The 13018-nt window shown below is 42.1% G+C and overlaps 1 protein-coding gene across 18 annotated transcripts in view; it reads left to right on the plus strand.

Moving 5' to 3' along the window:
* ENOX1 (ecto-NOX disulfide-thiol exchanger 1) overlaps positions 1-13018 on the plus strand; it is a 514187-nt gene that overhangs the window by 365980 nt on the left and 135189 nt on the right. For all 18 annotated transcript variants that reach the window (XM_074988353.1, XM_074988361.1, XM_074988362.1 and 15 more), the window contains one exon: positions 5770-6003. In XM_074988353.1, the coding sequence (XP_074844454.1) occupies positions 5770-6003 (234 nt within the window). The remainder of the gene's footprint in view (positions 1-5769; positions 6004-13018) is intronic.

Consider the following 13018-nt stretch of genomic DNA (forward strand, 5'->3'; position numbering starts at 1 on the left):
GGAGCAGCTGGTACAGTTACCCACAAGGGGAGAGGCAATTCTCGATTTAGTACTGAGTGGCGCACAGGAGCTGATCCACGAGGTCACTGTTACAGGACCTCTTGGGAATAGTGATCATAATGTCATAACATTTAATATTCCTGTGGTGGGAAGAACACCTCAGCAGTCCAACACTCCGGCATTTAATTTCAAAGAGGGGAACTATGCAAAAAATGAGGAGGTCAGTTAAACAGAAATTAAAAGCCAGAGTGACTAGAACAAAAACCCTGCAAGCTGCATGGAAGCTTCTCAAAGACACTATAATAGAGGCCCAACTTAAATGTATACCTCAAATTAAAAAAACATACTAAGAGACCAAAAAAAGAGCCACCATGGGTTAACACCCATGTAAAACAAACTGTGAGGGGTTAAAAAGGCATCTTTCAAAAAGTGGAAGGCAAATCTTAGTGAGGTAAATAGAAAGGAACATAAACACTACCAAATTAAGTGTAAAACTGTAATAAGGAAAGCGAAAAAAGATTTGAGGAACAGCTAGCCAAAAGCTCAAAAAGTAATAACAAAATGTTATTAAATACATTAGAAGCAGAAAGCCTGCTAAAAAAAAAAACCAGTGGGTCCCCTAGACGATACAAATGCAAAAGGAGCAATCAAGGATGATAAAGCCATTGCAGAGAGACTAAATGATTTCTTTGCTTCAGTCTTCATGGCTGAGGATGTTGGGGAGATTCCCAAACCTGCACCGTTTTTTGTGGGAAATGAAACTGAGGAACTGTCCCAGATTGAAGTGTCATTAGAGAAGATTTTGGAACAGGCACATAGAAGAACATAATTTGATGGGCAAAAGTCACCATGATTTCTTCAGAGGGAAATCATGTTTTACTAATCTGTTAGGCTATGTCTACACAAGCCCAAAACTTCGAAATGGCCATGCAAATGGCCATTTTGAAGTTTTACTGATGAAGCGCTGAAATACATATTCAGCGCTTCTTTAGCATGAGGGCGGCCGCAGCACTTCGAAATTGACACGGCTCGCCGTCGCACGGCTCATCCCAACGGGGCTCCTTTTCTAAGGGACCCTGACTACTTCGAAGTACCCTTATTCCCATCAGCTCATAGGAATAAGGGGACTTCAGAGTAGCCGGGGTCCTTTTGAAAAGGAGCCCCGTTAGGACAAACCGCGTCAATTTCGAAGTGCCGCGGCCACCCACATGCTAATGAAGCGCTGAATATATATTTAAGCACTTCATTAGTAAAACTTCGAAATGGCCATTCGCATGGCCATTTCGAAGTTTTGGGCTAGTGTAGACACGGCCTTAGAGTTCTTTGAAGGGGTTAACAAACATGCAGACAGGCGAGATCCAGTGCATATAGTATACTTAGATTTCCAGAAAGCCCTTCACAAGGTACCCTATCAAACGCTCTTACATTAAGTTGTCATGGGATGAGAGGGAAGGTCCTTTCATGGATTGAGAACTGGTTAAAAGACAGGAAACAAAGGCTAGGCATAAATGGTAAATTTTCCAAATGGAGAGGGTTAACTGACCCCCAAGGGTCAATCCTAGGACCAATCCTGTTCAATTTATTCATAAATGATCTGGAGCAGGGGGTGAGCAGTGAGGTGGCAAAGTTTGCCGATGACACTAAACTGTTCAAGATAGTCAAGACAAAGGCAGACTGTTGATGAACTTCAAAAAGATCTCATCAGACTGAGTGACTGGGCAACAAAATGGCAAGTGAAATGTAATGTGGATATGTGTAAGGTAATGCACATTGGAAAAAATAACCCCGGCTATACTTACAATATGATGGGGGGGCTAATTTAGCTGTAACTAATCAGGAAAGAGATCCTGGAATTATCTGGATAGTTCCTTGAAAACGTCCACGCAGTGTGCAGAGGCAGTCAGAAAGGGAAATAGGTGTAAAATATTATTGAAAAAGGGGTAGAAAGTAAGATAAGGAGTATCTTACTGCCCCTATATAAATCTATGGTATGCCCACATCTTGAATACTGCGTACAGATGTGGTCTCCTCACCTAAAAAAAAGATATCCTGGCACTGGAGAAGGTTCAAAAAAGGGCAACTAAAATGATAGGGGCTTGGAACAGGTCCTGTATGAGCAAAGGCTAGAAAGATTGGGACTTTTCAGTTTAGCAAAGAGGAGACTGAGGGGGGACATGATAGAGGTGTATAAAATTATGGCAGGTGTGGAGAGGGCGAATAAGGAGAAGTTATTCACTTGTGCCCGTAATACAAGAGCTAGAGGACACCAAATGAAATTAATGGGTAGCAGGTTTAAAACTAATAAAAGAAAGTTCTTCTTCACTCAGCACATAGTTAACCTGTGGAACTCCTTGCTACAAGAGATTGTGAAGACTAGGACTATAACAGAATTTAAGAAAGAGCTAGATAAATTCATGGAGGTCAGGTCCATAAAAGGCTATTAGCCAAGGGTAGGAACGGTGTCCCTGGCCTCTGATTGTCAGAGGCTGGAGATGGATGACAGGAGACAAATTGCTTGACCATTGTCTTCAGTCCACTCCTCTGGGGTACCTGACAATGGCCACCGTCAGCAGACAGGCTACTAGGCTGGATGGACCTTTGGTCTGACCCAGTATGGCCATTGTTATGTCTTCATTAGAACCCTGTGGCATCTAGGAGAGACTGGAGTAATCCTGCTCCTGGCACAGGCAGATAGTGGCTGCTGTTCAAATTTATAGGCAGAAAAACAGCTTCTGCCTTTCTGTGTGCTCTACACAGGGGCCCCCAATCATTGGGTCTGCACAAATACATCTCCACAGATGAACAGAGTGACTTACTTTATTGTCAAGCTAACCAAGGCCAGAGTGGCGCTCAGCTGCCCAGCATACAAAGGATGCAGAGACCTCAGACCCCGATATGCAGAACTATTAAGGATGCAGAGACCTCATACCCCGATATGCAGAACTATTAAGGATGCAGAGACCTCATACCCCAATAAGCAGATTTTCTAGGATTTCAATCATTTGTCTCAATCTGAACCAGAATTAAGCCTGATCCAAACACTCCCAGGGTTAAGTGAGGTTGAAAATCCAAACCCACTCGAGCTGTACAATTTTGCAAATTCTCATACCCCATTAAGCAGAACTATTGCAAGAATATGTCATAGCAGGACCTTCTGCAAAATGGCAAATTCGACCTGCTTTTCAGCGTCTCATGTGATTGTGTAACCCACACCCCTACTGAGTGTGGTTCACTGTCCCGTGTGATGGCACTTTGACCACTTACTGAGAGAACAATTGAGTCTCCTCTACAGTCTTAACTGAGAGCCAGCTGGGCTTTGAGTTCAAACTGTAGAAGCTCCTGCACTAAACTCCAAAGGACACAGGTTTGAGTCTGCCTGTTGCTGGTTACACCATGTGCGCTGTTTGCAGCTTTCTGCGCTCATTAATATTTCCCCAGAGCCCAGGTTAAAATCTAGGAGGATTATTTTAAGATTTTCTTTCAGTCAATAAAGCGTAACTTGAGAAGAGATTCTGATAGACCCTGAGGCTTTGACTCAATCTTGTTACTTCCTGTCTTCTGCCAGAAGGAATCCTGCTGGTGGCGACTGGGTGTTTGCTCCCTATCTCTGCCTCCATTGCAATGCTTGTCAGGCAGTCCCCTTTGGGTTATCCCAGACCTGACAAAGAAGTGCAGCCCAGTCCTCATGTCCCCTTGTGATATCTAGCCAATGGCACTAGGAAGTCCAGATCTTCTGCCCCTAAAGGGGCAGTGTGGCCCAGTTTACCAGTTTTACCCTCAATCACAACTCCTGAAGAATGCACAACCCTTACAAGCACTTGTAGTAAAACAAAATAAGGCTTATTTAAGAAACACTAAAGAGCCCACAAGAAACAAGAGACAGTGACAGAAACAATACAAGACCAAATAATAAATTGTAAACTAGGGCTTACCGTTATTAATACTTACCTTCCTATCTAATACAGTAGGTTTTCTCTCCAAATTATATAGTCTGTTGCAGAGCTGTAGGCTGGTTGGCTTCACAGGAACCACAGTCCAATCTTTTGTGAAACAGCCCTGCTCAACAAGCTGTTTTCTTACACTACCCATATTGAGATTAGATACACTGAATCAGTCTTTTGTCTTTATTCACATATACGGTGGTCTTCTGTCTGTTGCAATGTTCCTTTTTACCTTCAAGTGTCTTTGATGGTTTTCCATTGGCTGTTCTGAGATAGGGCAAGGATAGACAGTTAAATAATACATTACGCAATTAAGCAGTTAGGGACAGGTGATAACTACTCCACCACCGTAAAAGGGGCATCACCAGGGCATAAGATCGTTGCTGACTCACTTTCATTCCAAGATCATAAGAGCAAAATTTTCAGTACAGTCACATTGTCCCATGAATATTATCCATACACACATTTCTGTCAGTGATCACGAGCAGTAAATTACAAGTTTTCAATAGAAACCTCCTATAGATAAGTGTCAGAAGGGTAGCCGAGTTAGTCTGTATCTTCAAAAGTAACGAGTCCTGTGGCACTTTATAGACTAACAGATATTTTGGAGCATAAACTTTCATGGGCAAAGACCTGCTTCATCAGATACATGAATTTAAACCCTCCTCTGGAACCCCCCATTCAGGCATCTGACGAAGCGTGTCTTTGCCCACGAAAGCTTATGCTCCAAAATATCTGTTAGTCTATAAGGTGCCACAGGACTTCTTGTTGCTCCTGTAGATAGATACTGTGAAACTTCTGTATTGGTACAGGGGAGAGTTTGTCAGGTCTCAGACAAGAGCTGCTTTTTCAAAGAGCTGCGAACCCTTTGCCCATGGACACCAATGGGCATCTGTACAGTATCCCAAGGATTCTTGGCAAAATGTGAACTAAGCTAGCAAGCTTGTTGGACAGCATTGTCTCTGCAGATTGCCTTAGGTCAGCACCCAGAATTTCCCATGAAAATCAGAGCCCCATTGTATATGGCCACTATGTTAAAGAGTTCCCGGTCTGTTAGTTTTAACAGGTGAAGCATTGACATATCTATGAATACTTAAGAGATTACTGAATGGACACAGCAAGAACCTTTATACATTGTCAAACAAGATTGCTTCTTCAGATAAATCAGTGTACTCTATTACAACCATTTTCAGACAAAATACTGAATAATAAATGCAGTTCTTGACTGAATTTGATCAGCTATTTATATCTTCTCCTTTACTATTAGCGTTTTGTGTTGGTGACTGTGAAAGGTCAACAGCTGAGGTCCAGCTTCAGTGCAGAGTGTGATGCATTGCCACTGGGACTGGCAATTTCTATAATGCAATTTGCTTATTTATCTCTAGCAGAGATTTTCTAAGATTTCAATCATTTGTCTCAATCTTCTGAACTAGAATTAAGCCTAATCCAAACACTCCCAGGGTTAAGTGAGGTCGAAAATCCAAACCCAGTCGAGGTGCACAATTTTGCAAATTCTCTTTGTGTTTAGAAAGGTTTGGAACCTCAAACTGTAGCACACACCGAGTTTGGGGTTCTTCTAAACAAAGATCCGAATTTTGCTATGTTAGCCTATCCCATCAGCTCAATTACTGTGATGACGTATGCTTTAGAAATGCAGAAGGTTGCACGCGAAGGTGGATGTCTATGTAAATGACAATGAAAAGTTAGATATGAGATGGGAGAGAGGTGATCAAGGTGGCTTGGTAAAAGCAAATGATTTTTTTTTCCTCACTGCCTAAAATGTATATAACGGAATAAAAATTGCAGCAGTTCTACTTGTGGCTTTCAGGTTACCGCATGAGATTAGGATCCAGCACAGACAAAAAGGATTCAGGTCGCCTTCATGTTGATTTTGCTCAGGCAAGAGATGACTTTTATGAATGGGAATGCAAACAAAGAATGCTGGCCAGAGAAGAGCGTCACAGGCGCAAAATGGAAGAAGACAGGCTACGACCTCCTTCTCCTCCAGCAATAATGCATTATTCTGAACACGAAGCTACTTTGCTGGCTGAAAAATTGAAAGGTAATGGACTTTTTTTCCCCCACTGTATTATATTCTAAGAGCAGAAGCCACCCAGATGTAAGAACACTGATAAAGCCAATTCCATCATAATAGTGCTACTGATTCCTTTCTAACCTGCTCTTTTATTTGCCCTCTTCTTTCATCCCTCCACTAGTGGTGGTGTCATCATTTTCAGTGTGTGTCCCTCTGGCACTTTCATTTTAGCAATGTAATTTAAGCATTCAGAAATCTTGTAAATATTTGTTTTTTGTTTGTTTGTTTGTTTTTTGTTTTATTTTTTGTTTTTTTGTTTTTTCCCTGCTTGATTACATTAAGGTATGTAGTACGTGGGTGGTGAAGTCAACCTGAAATATGAGATCCACCTTGGATAAGGGGAGTCTTTGAAGTGACATAATTATCTTCCTTGATAAGGCGCTCGATGTCAGAACCCCTATCTACTTTGGTCACATGTAGGGACCAATTCTACAGCCTTATTCATGTTACATTGAACTCAACTCCTGAACTACTCATGTGCGATTTTGTTCTGTGTAAGTTCTTAGACTGCCATCCTTACTGCAGCATCTGAGAGCTTTTCAGTAGCTAATTATATAGCCTCTACCCAGGGGAAGAAGAATAGTGTGTGCAGTATAGTTTGTGTGTGTACTCAAGTGTGCACACACACATACACACACTTGTGCTGAATAAGTATTTGTCCTGTTAAAACTTGAAGATTTGGACCCATGATTATTAGTTAACATGTGAATCATCAACAAGACATAAAAATGTAAAAGCAAATTGCTCCTCTCAGTTTATTTTTCATTAGGCTTCTAGCAACTGGGCTTGGCACACTTTCCCCACCAGAGAGGCCAAATGTTACCTCTGCTTGTGCCAGCTCACAAGAAAATATGATCCTTGCCACTCCTTTGGAATTGCAACTGTCCAGATAAGGCTTAGGATATCTTGCTGTCAACACACTGGCATGCTGTGCTAATGACAAAACAAACATTGGGAAAGCAAGATAAGGGTATTGCACAGTGTGGTCCTGTGTTATTGGGAATGTAGCACAGGTGCACCCTACTGTGTCTGTGAGCACAGCAGTAGCCTCACAGGTCTGTGTAACGCACGACTCCTGGATACAAATCTAATTCTTGTCTGAAATGAAATGCAGATAACTAGGAAATCACAGCAATAAGCAGCATGGTGAAAATCACACACACACGCACACACACACAGAGAGAGAGAAAGAGTCAGGCAATGTGAATGGTAAGGATCCCCCAGCACTGTGAAGCTCAACAACCTGTGGGTTTAGCTGGTGTCTGGCCCACAAGTGTGGGTAGATGGAGGTGGAGAGCTCACAAGCCTCTCCTCCTTCCATGTCTGTACAGCTGCTCTGCTGTGCTGAAGAAGTGATCCCACTGCACCACCCACTGAGCAGAAGCAAACACACACAGCACTTTGAAGACTAACAAAATAATTTATTAGTTGAGTTTTGTGGGACAGACCCACTTCTTCAGACCATAGCCAGACCAGAACAGACTCAGTATGTAAGGCACAGAGAATATTGAGTCTGTTCTGGTATGACTATGGTCTGAAGAAGTGGGTCTGTTCCACGAAAGCTCACCTAATACATTATTTTGTTAGTCTTTAAAGTGCTACAGGACTGCTTTTTTGTTTTGATAGTGTACAGACTAGCATGGCTCCCTCTCTGTTACTACACACAGCTGGGTTTCATTGTTATGCTGAAGATACTGACATCCATTCTCTCTCCCTGATCCTTCCAAAGGACTCATAGAGTCAGTACACAAGAGTGCAGAGGAATAGAATGCTGTGGTACCCCATAGGACAGAGAGCCCCCAGGACAAATAATACATTGGCAAGTACTACGCAGTGACTTTTTAAACACAGAGGAATGGTGCAACACAAGAGAAACATCTGCCCGTGCTAGAGACCACACATGCATCACCAAAGCCTTACAATCTATGTGTGGTATTGAAGGCAGCTGGCACAACTAAAATCAACCTGGATGTTTGATCTTCATCCAGCTCCAAGAGCTGAGCTGGACTAACACAACTACTTCAGTTTCTATATGGTATCCAGGCTGGAGCCAAGGTTAATTGGGACCAGAGAAACCATAGGCTCAGGATGTTACCAGATTTGCTTTGCAACAATAGTCTTAATAATTTTTCCCCTAAAAAGGGAAGTTCAGAATGAGTCTGTTTTTAAGAAGATGGTCCTCCTTGAAAGAGAGACTGTTAAGCAGAGATCTCACAATTGCTTCCATAAGGACAGCTGTTAGCATGCCCTCCGAAAGCAAGACACTGCACCATGAATAATGAACTCAGAGCTTCTGCACTAACCTTCATCATTTGAGCCACAGGCCAGAGTAGTTTTGCTGATTTAGGTATTTGTAGATTCTATCACGGAGGTTACATTTTTTTTCCAGTCTTATGCACAATCATGCCACATGACATCAAAAAATCTAGCATGCCAACCATCTTCCACTCATTTCATATGTTGCAGTTTTTCTGGTATACCCATGACTGGTGAAGAAGTCAGGTAAAAGGGTATAAAAGTTACCGTGTGATTGGCTGAAGACAAAAGTTCATTGTAAAATCCTATTGACCAACTGATAAAATGGGCTGTTGGCAAATTAGTATTCTGCCTCTATACCATCTTGAAGTCCATTAATTCCTTTAGCCTCTGTTCAAAAGTGGCAATAGTCAATCTATGTCAAGGGTGCACATTCCACATGCACGCACGTACCAGTCTTGATATTCTTCTTGAATGCAAGATCCAGACATTTCCCAGATGCAAGTTACCTTCAGTCAAGTGAGATGATAAAGTGGACCTTAACAGGGTAGATCTTCATCCAGCAATGAACTGAAAATGGCTGATTAAAGGAAAATGACAAGAATTCCCCTCTGAGCTCTTGACTTAACCTAAACGAATTACCTGCTTGGACACCAATCAGCCTCAGTGATTCTTTCACTGCCATGGATCACAGTCAACTCAGAGACCACCATGGTTCATGGAACAATGGGTTGTCTGCACACTGGCATGAGTCCCATCTAAGTCCCTTTCTATAACTGGCATGCAAGAGAGACAATCAACTGAAACTAGTTTTTGAATGATAGACATGTAAGGCCAGGTGCAAATACAGTGGCAGCACTACACTTGGTTCTGCTTTGTATTTTGCTGAACCGAATACCCAGCCAGGGGCAGATGTACTATCATTGTCTGTTATGTCATCCAAACAGATTTCAGTTACGGGCCTCGTTCAGTATTCAGTTATGTTTTTTGGAACTTTATTAGCACATAGACAGCATATATGGTCTTGCAATATGGACCCACAAGCACGATTCCAATTATCTGATGCCCACTTTCCTTCTTGAAGCAGGGGACCAGACTAGATGACCTCCTGAGGTCCCTTCCAGCCCTGTGATTCTATGATTCTATGATTCAGAGAGTAGTAGACCACAGTTGACCATCACAAACCAAGCTTATCTTGCTTAAAAATTGATATTATCATGCCTTGTCTTCCTCTGCCAACCACAAAACAAAGTCTCAGGGATCTAAGGGGGGCTATACTGAGCCTCTGTACTCTTAGCTCATCGTCATTCTTCTCTGTTGGCCATCCTAAATAATACGAGCAGAATTCTTTTTAAGAGATCTAGCTGTTAGGAAAATTGCAAGTCTTTTCTTTTCTTCCAATGCAACTCTTTAGGCATGAGATTATTATTTGCTATGTCAAGTATATTCTCATAAACACAGATTGCTGCTGCTCATGCTTAAGACCTAGCCTGCGGTGGGAAGAGCAATCTCTTGTGCAATACATTTAAAACAGCAGAATTCCTATTTGGAACACACTAATGGTCGTTCTCATCTACTATCCTGTTTCCAACAATAGCCAATGACAGATGCTTCTGAAAAGGCATAAAACCTCATAATGCGCATAATTGTGTATCATTGTACTATGAGGAGATGTTTCTTTTTGACCTTAGATTGTGGTCACTTTTGTTCTAGATCACAAGGATTAATATCCCTTGTACTACTTAACATAACTAGTTTAACTGAAAATTCAATTTTTTCCAAGCAACTTCCTGATGCACTTTCTGTTTGGCAGGCACACAGGGTAATCAAAATATTTGCTTGCTATCTTTTCAAGTGGGGGCCAGAATTGCCATTTAAGAGACCAGTAGATGAAAAAATCTTCCAAGAAATGCTCAAGGTGTTCTTCAGAGTATGATTAAAAGGTCCTCTTTGAGACCCCCTTCCCTTTTTTTTTGGTTTATCAAGAAGAGGGTATTTGAGTTTTCTTCACATACAACCACCAGTTTCACCACTTCAAGATTTAAGATGCCTTCATTTAAAGATGCTTTCCTTATTGGGTTAGCTAGTTCTGTGATGAGATTTCAGACTGCTGCTGTAACCAATTCCTTCCTCTTTGTGTGTGGATCTTTATTGAAAACCAGGGCGTCTCTGCCTTGCTGTAACAGCTGCAGACACATTGCCATTACTGTTATGAACTCTTGCAGAGACAATATCTAGATCTGTAGTCTAGTCCTGTCACTACTAAGTGTTTGTCTTCTGCTTTCTCTGTTCCTATAGCATCTGAAATAGTAAACCATTGCATATTCAAATGTATAGGGTCAGTTGTTCTCTGTTCTCCCCTTTACATGACTCCAACAGTGCAAAGGATCCATGAGCTCAGTGTAACGTACTTCCACTTTAAAATTCCTTTACATTGCCACAGCAACGTTAAGAGAAGCTAGTGCAAATCAGATTCAGGCTTTGGACTTTAGGCATGGCTTTAGTCAAGGTTTCTGAATCTGCTCTTTGGTTTTCTGTGCTTCCTTCTCCATGGCCAGTGTGAGGGACATATCTCAATTTAGCTATGTCTACACAGGCAGCCTCTGTCAATAGAAGTCACTGTCAACAGAGAAACCTCAGCATTACCTTTGTCAACAGTTTGTCCCTACGCATAACAGCAGATCGAAAGAGCCATTCACTCTGTTGACAGAGCAGCCAGACTGCCTGGCTCACTCTCGACAGAACAGCTGAAGAGAAGCTGTGCAAATAGGGCTGCCCAGTAAACCACAAGCCCCTCTATTGACAGAACTGTCTACATGGGCACTCTGTTGACAAAACACTGTCAACAGAGGCATTACTCCTGATCAGTAACAGATGTAACGCTACCGACTGAACAGCTAAGTTTTGTCAACAATCTATTGACGAGTGCTTTAGCCACGTAAATGCTCAGCGAGTCTTGCTGTCAAAAGGACAATAGAAGCTGATGGTGTAGATACAGCCTTTATGGCCTATTTTGAGAAACTACAGTGGCACTTCTGAACTCAAGCGGCGTCCACAGTTTGTGACGCCAGTTCCTGTTGTGTCACTAGAGTTACTTGGTAAGTCTACTAAATTGATAAGCAGTGAAATAGTTCACAGTTTCAATAATAAAAGTTATGTCTTTAGGCTGTAGAGTTAACCAATTTTGATGAAAAAGGGCAGGCACTGAGATGGTTCATCAAAAGCAGGAATGTGAGAGGGGATGATGTTTTACCTTTTCCTGTCTTGTGTTGTTTCATATTTGGAATTAGATCCCTTTGGAATAAACGTAAGTGCCAGAAAAATATTTTTAAAATTAAAGTTTAAATTATGCAGAAACTCATGAATCTAGGAGTGGAGACATTCAGTAAAGAGACCACTGCAGTCCAGCTCAATCACTGCCTCTATTTGTGTGCTAGAACAGACAGTATTGTTCAGTGACGCACTCTTTTAGAGATCGTCAGAAGCCTGGAAATTCCACTCTCTGCTTTCTTCTCCCTGAAAAACTCTACTGCTGGCAGATGAAACCTGGGCATTCTTATTACCACACCATGCCTTATGCTAGCTTGCTTGGATTAAAAGGGTTACAAAGAGTTTGCTGTATCTAAGTGCCAATGTTTCCTTCAATGCATCTGTTTACCTGGTCAACTTTCCTCTTGCCATCTAAATGGTGGCACCTAGCACCTGAAACATTGCCAACACCTTGCGGCTGGAGCTTCTGGGCCTGAGCTCAGAAGTCAAACAATTAGATTGTTTGCTTACACATTTCCTTCACTGCATTATGTTGATAGTGGCACTATACAGAGATACTTCTTTTCTGATTACAAGTTCATTTGCATCTTTTTTAATTTAGTCCATTGAGCCAACAAGAATAGAGGCCCTGTATGCCACAGTGGCAGCCTATGGTATTCGCTGTCTTGGTAATCTGTGTCACCAAGAAACCAACTGTCATCTGATTGTCAAAATCCTGCATAGTGTATGTAGCCTTTTTTTTCCGGGAACCAATCTGTGAGAATAGTTGAGACTTACACAAGAGTGAAAGCAGTGCTGGGGTTACTGGAATGTAATGAGCATCTAAGTGCTGGCATAGATAGACAAGAGGACAAAGAATTGTTGCTCAATAATAGGTCTGAGATATGATGAACTGTCCGGACTTGAGGTGATGTGATTAAATGTTCAACCTCCTTTCTGAGACATGCTCACATCTACTATATATTAAGAAACTTTGTCTGTTTGTGAGTGTGTCTGACTGTCTGTTCAAGAACTCCTCTTAAATGATGAGAGCAAGGACCACCAATTTCCTAATGCATATCTTATCATAAGTTAAAACAAGGTAAGTGTTTGGTTGTGCTAGAACAATATGGGGTGTGCCTGGAAGATGATTGTTTTTCATCAAATGGAAAGGGAGAGCTGTGCTCTGTTATGACCACATGGGAGCAGCGGGGGTATTGGATGGAAAGCAGGGATAGTTATACTTTATAATGGACACAGAGGGGCAGACAGGGGCCAGGAATGGGGACCTAGACAGCTATAACCCCATTGGGCCCAGCCAGGGCCAGGGATGGAGGAAGGGACAACTGTCCATTATATATTTGAGAAAGTTAGTCTGTGTGTCTGTCTGTCCCGCAGCCAGAGAATAGGCACCCCTCTCCCAGCTGTGCCTTGTGCAGTGGCCATGGAGAGGTGCTTCTCACCTGGCCCCAACCTG

This window comes from Carettochelys insculpta, chromosome 1, assembly GCF_033958435.1.
Source record: "Carettochelys insculpta isolate YL-2023 chromosome 1, ASM3395843v1, whole genome shotgun sequence".
NCBI lineage: Eukaryota > Metazoa > Chordata > Testudines > Carettochelyidae > Carettochelys > Carettochelys insculpta.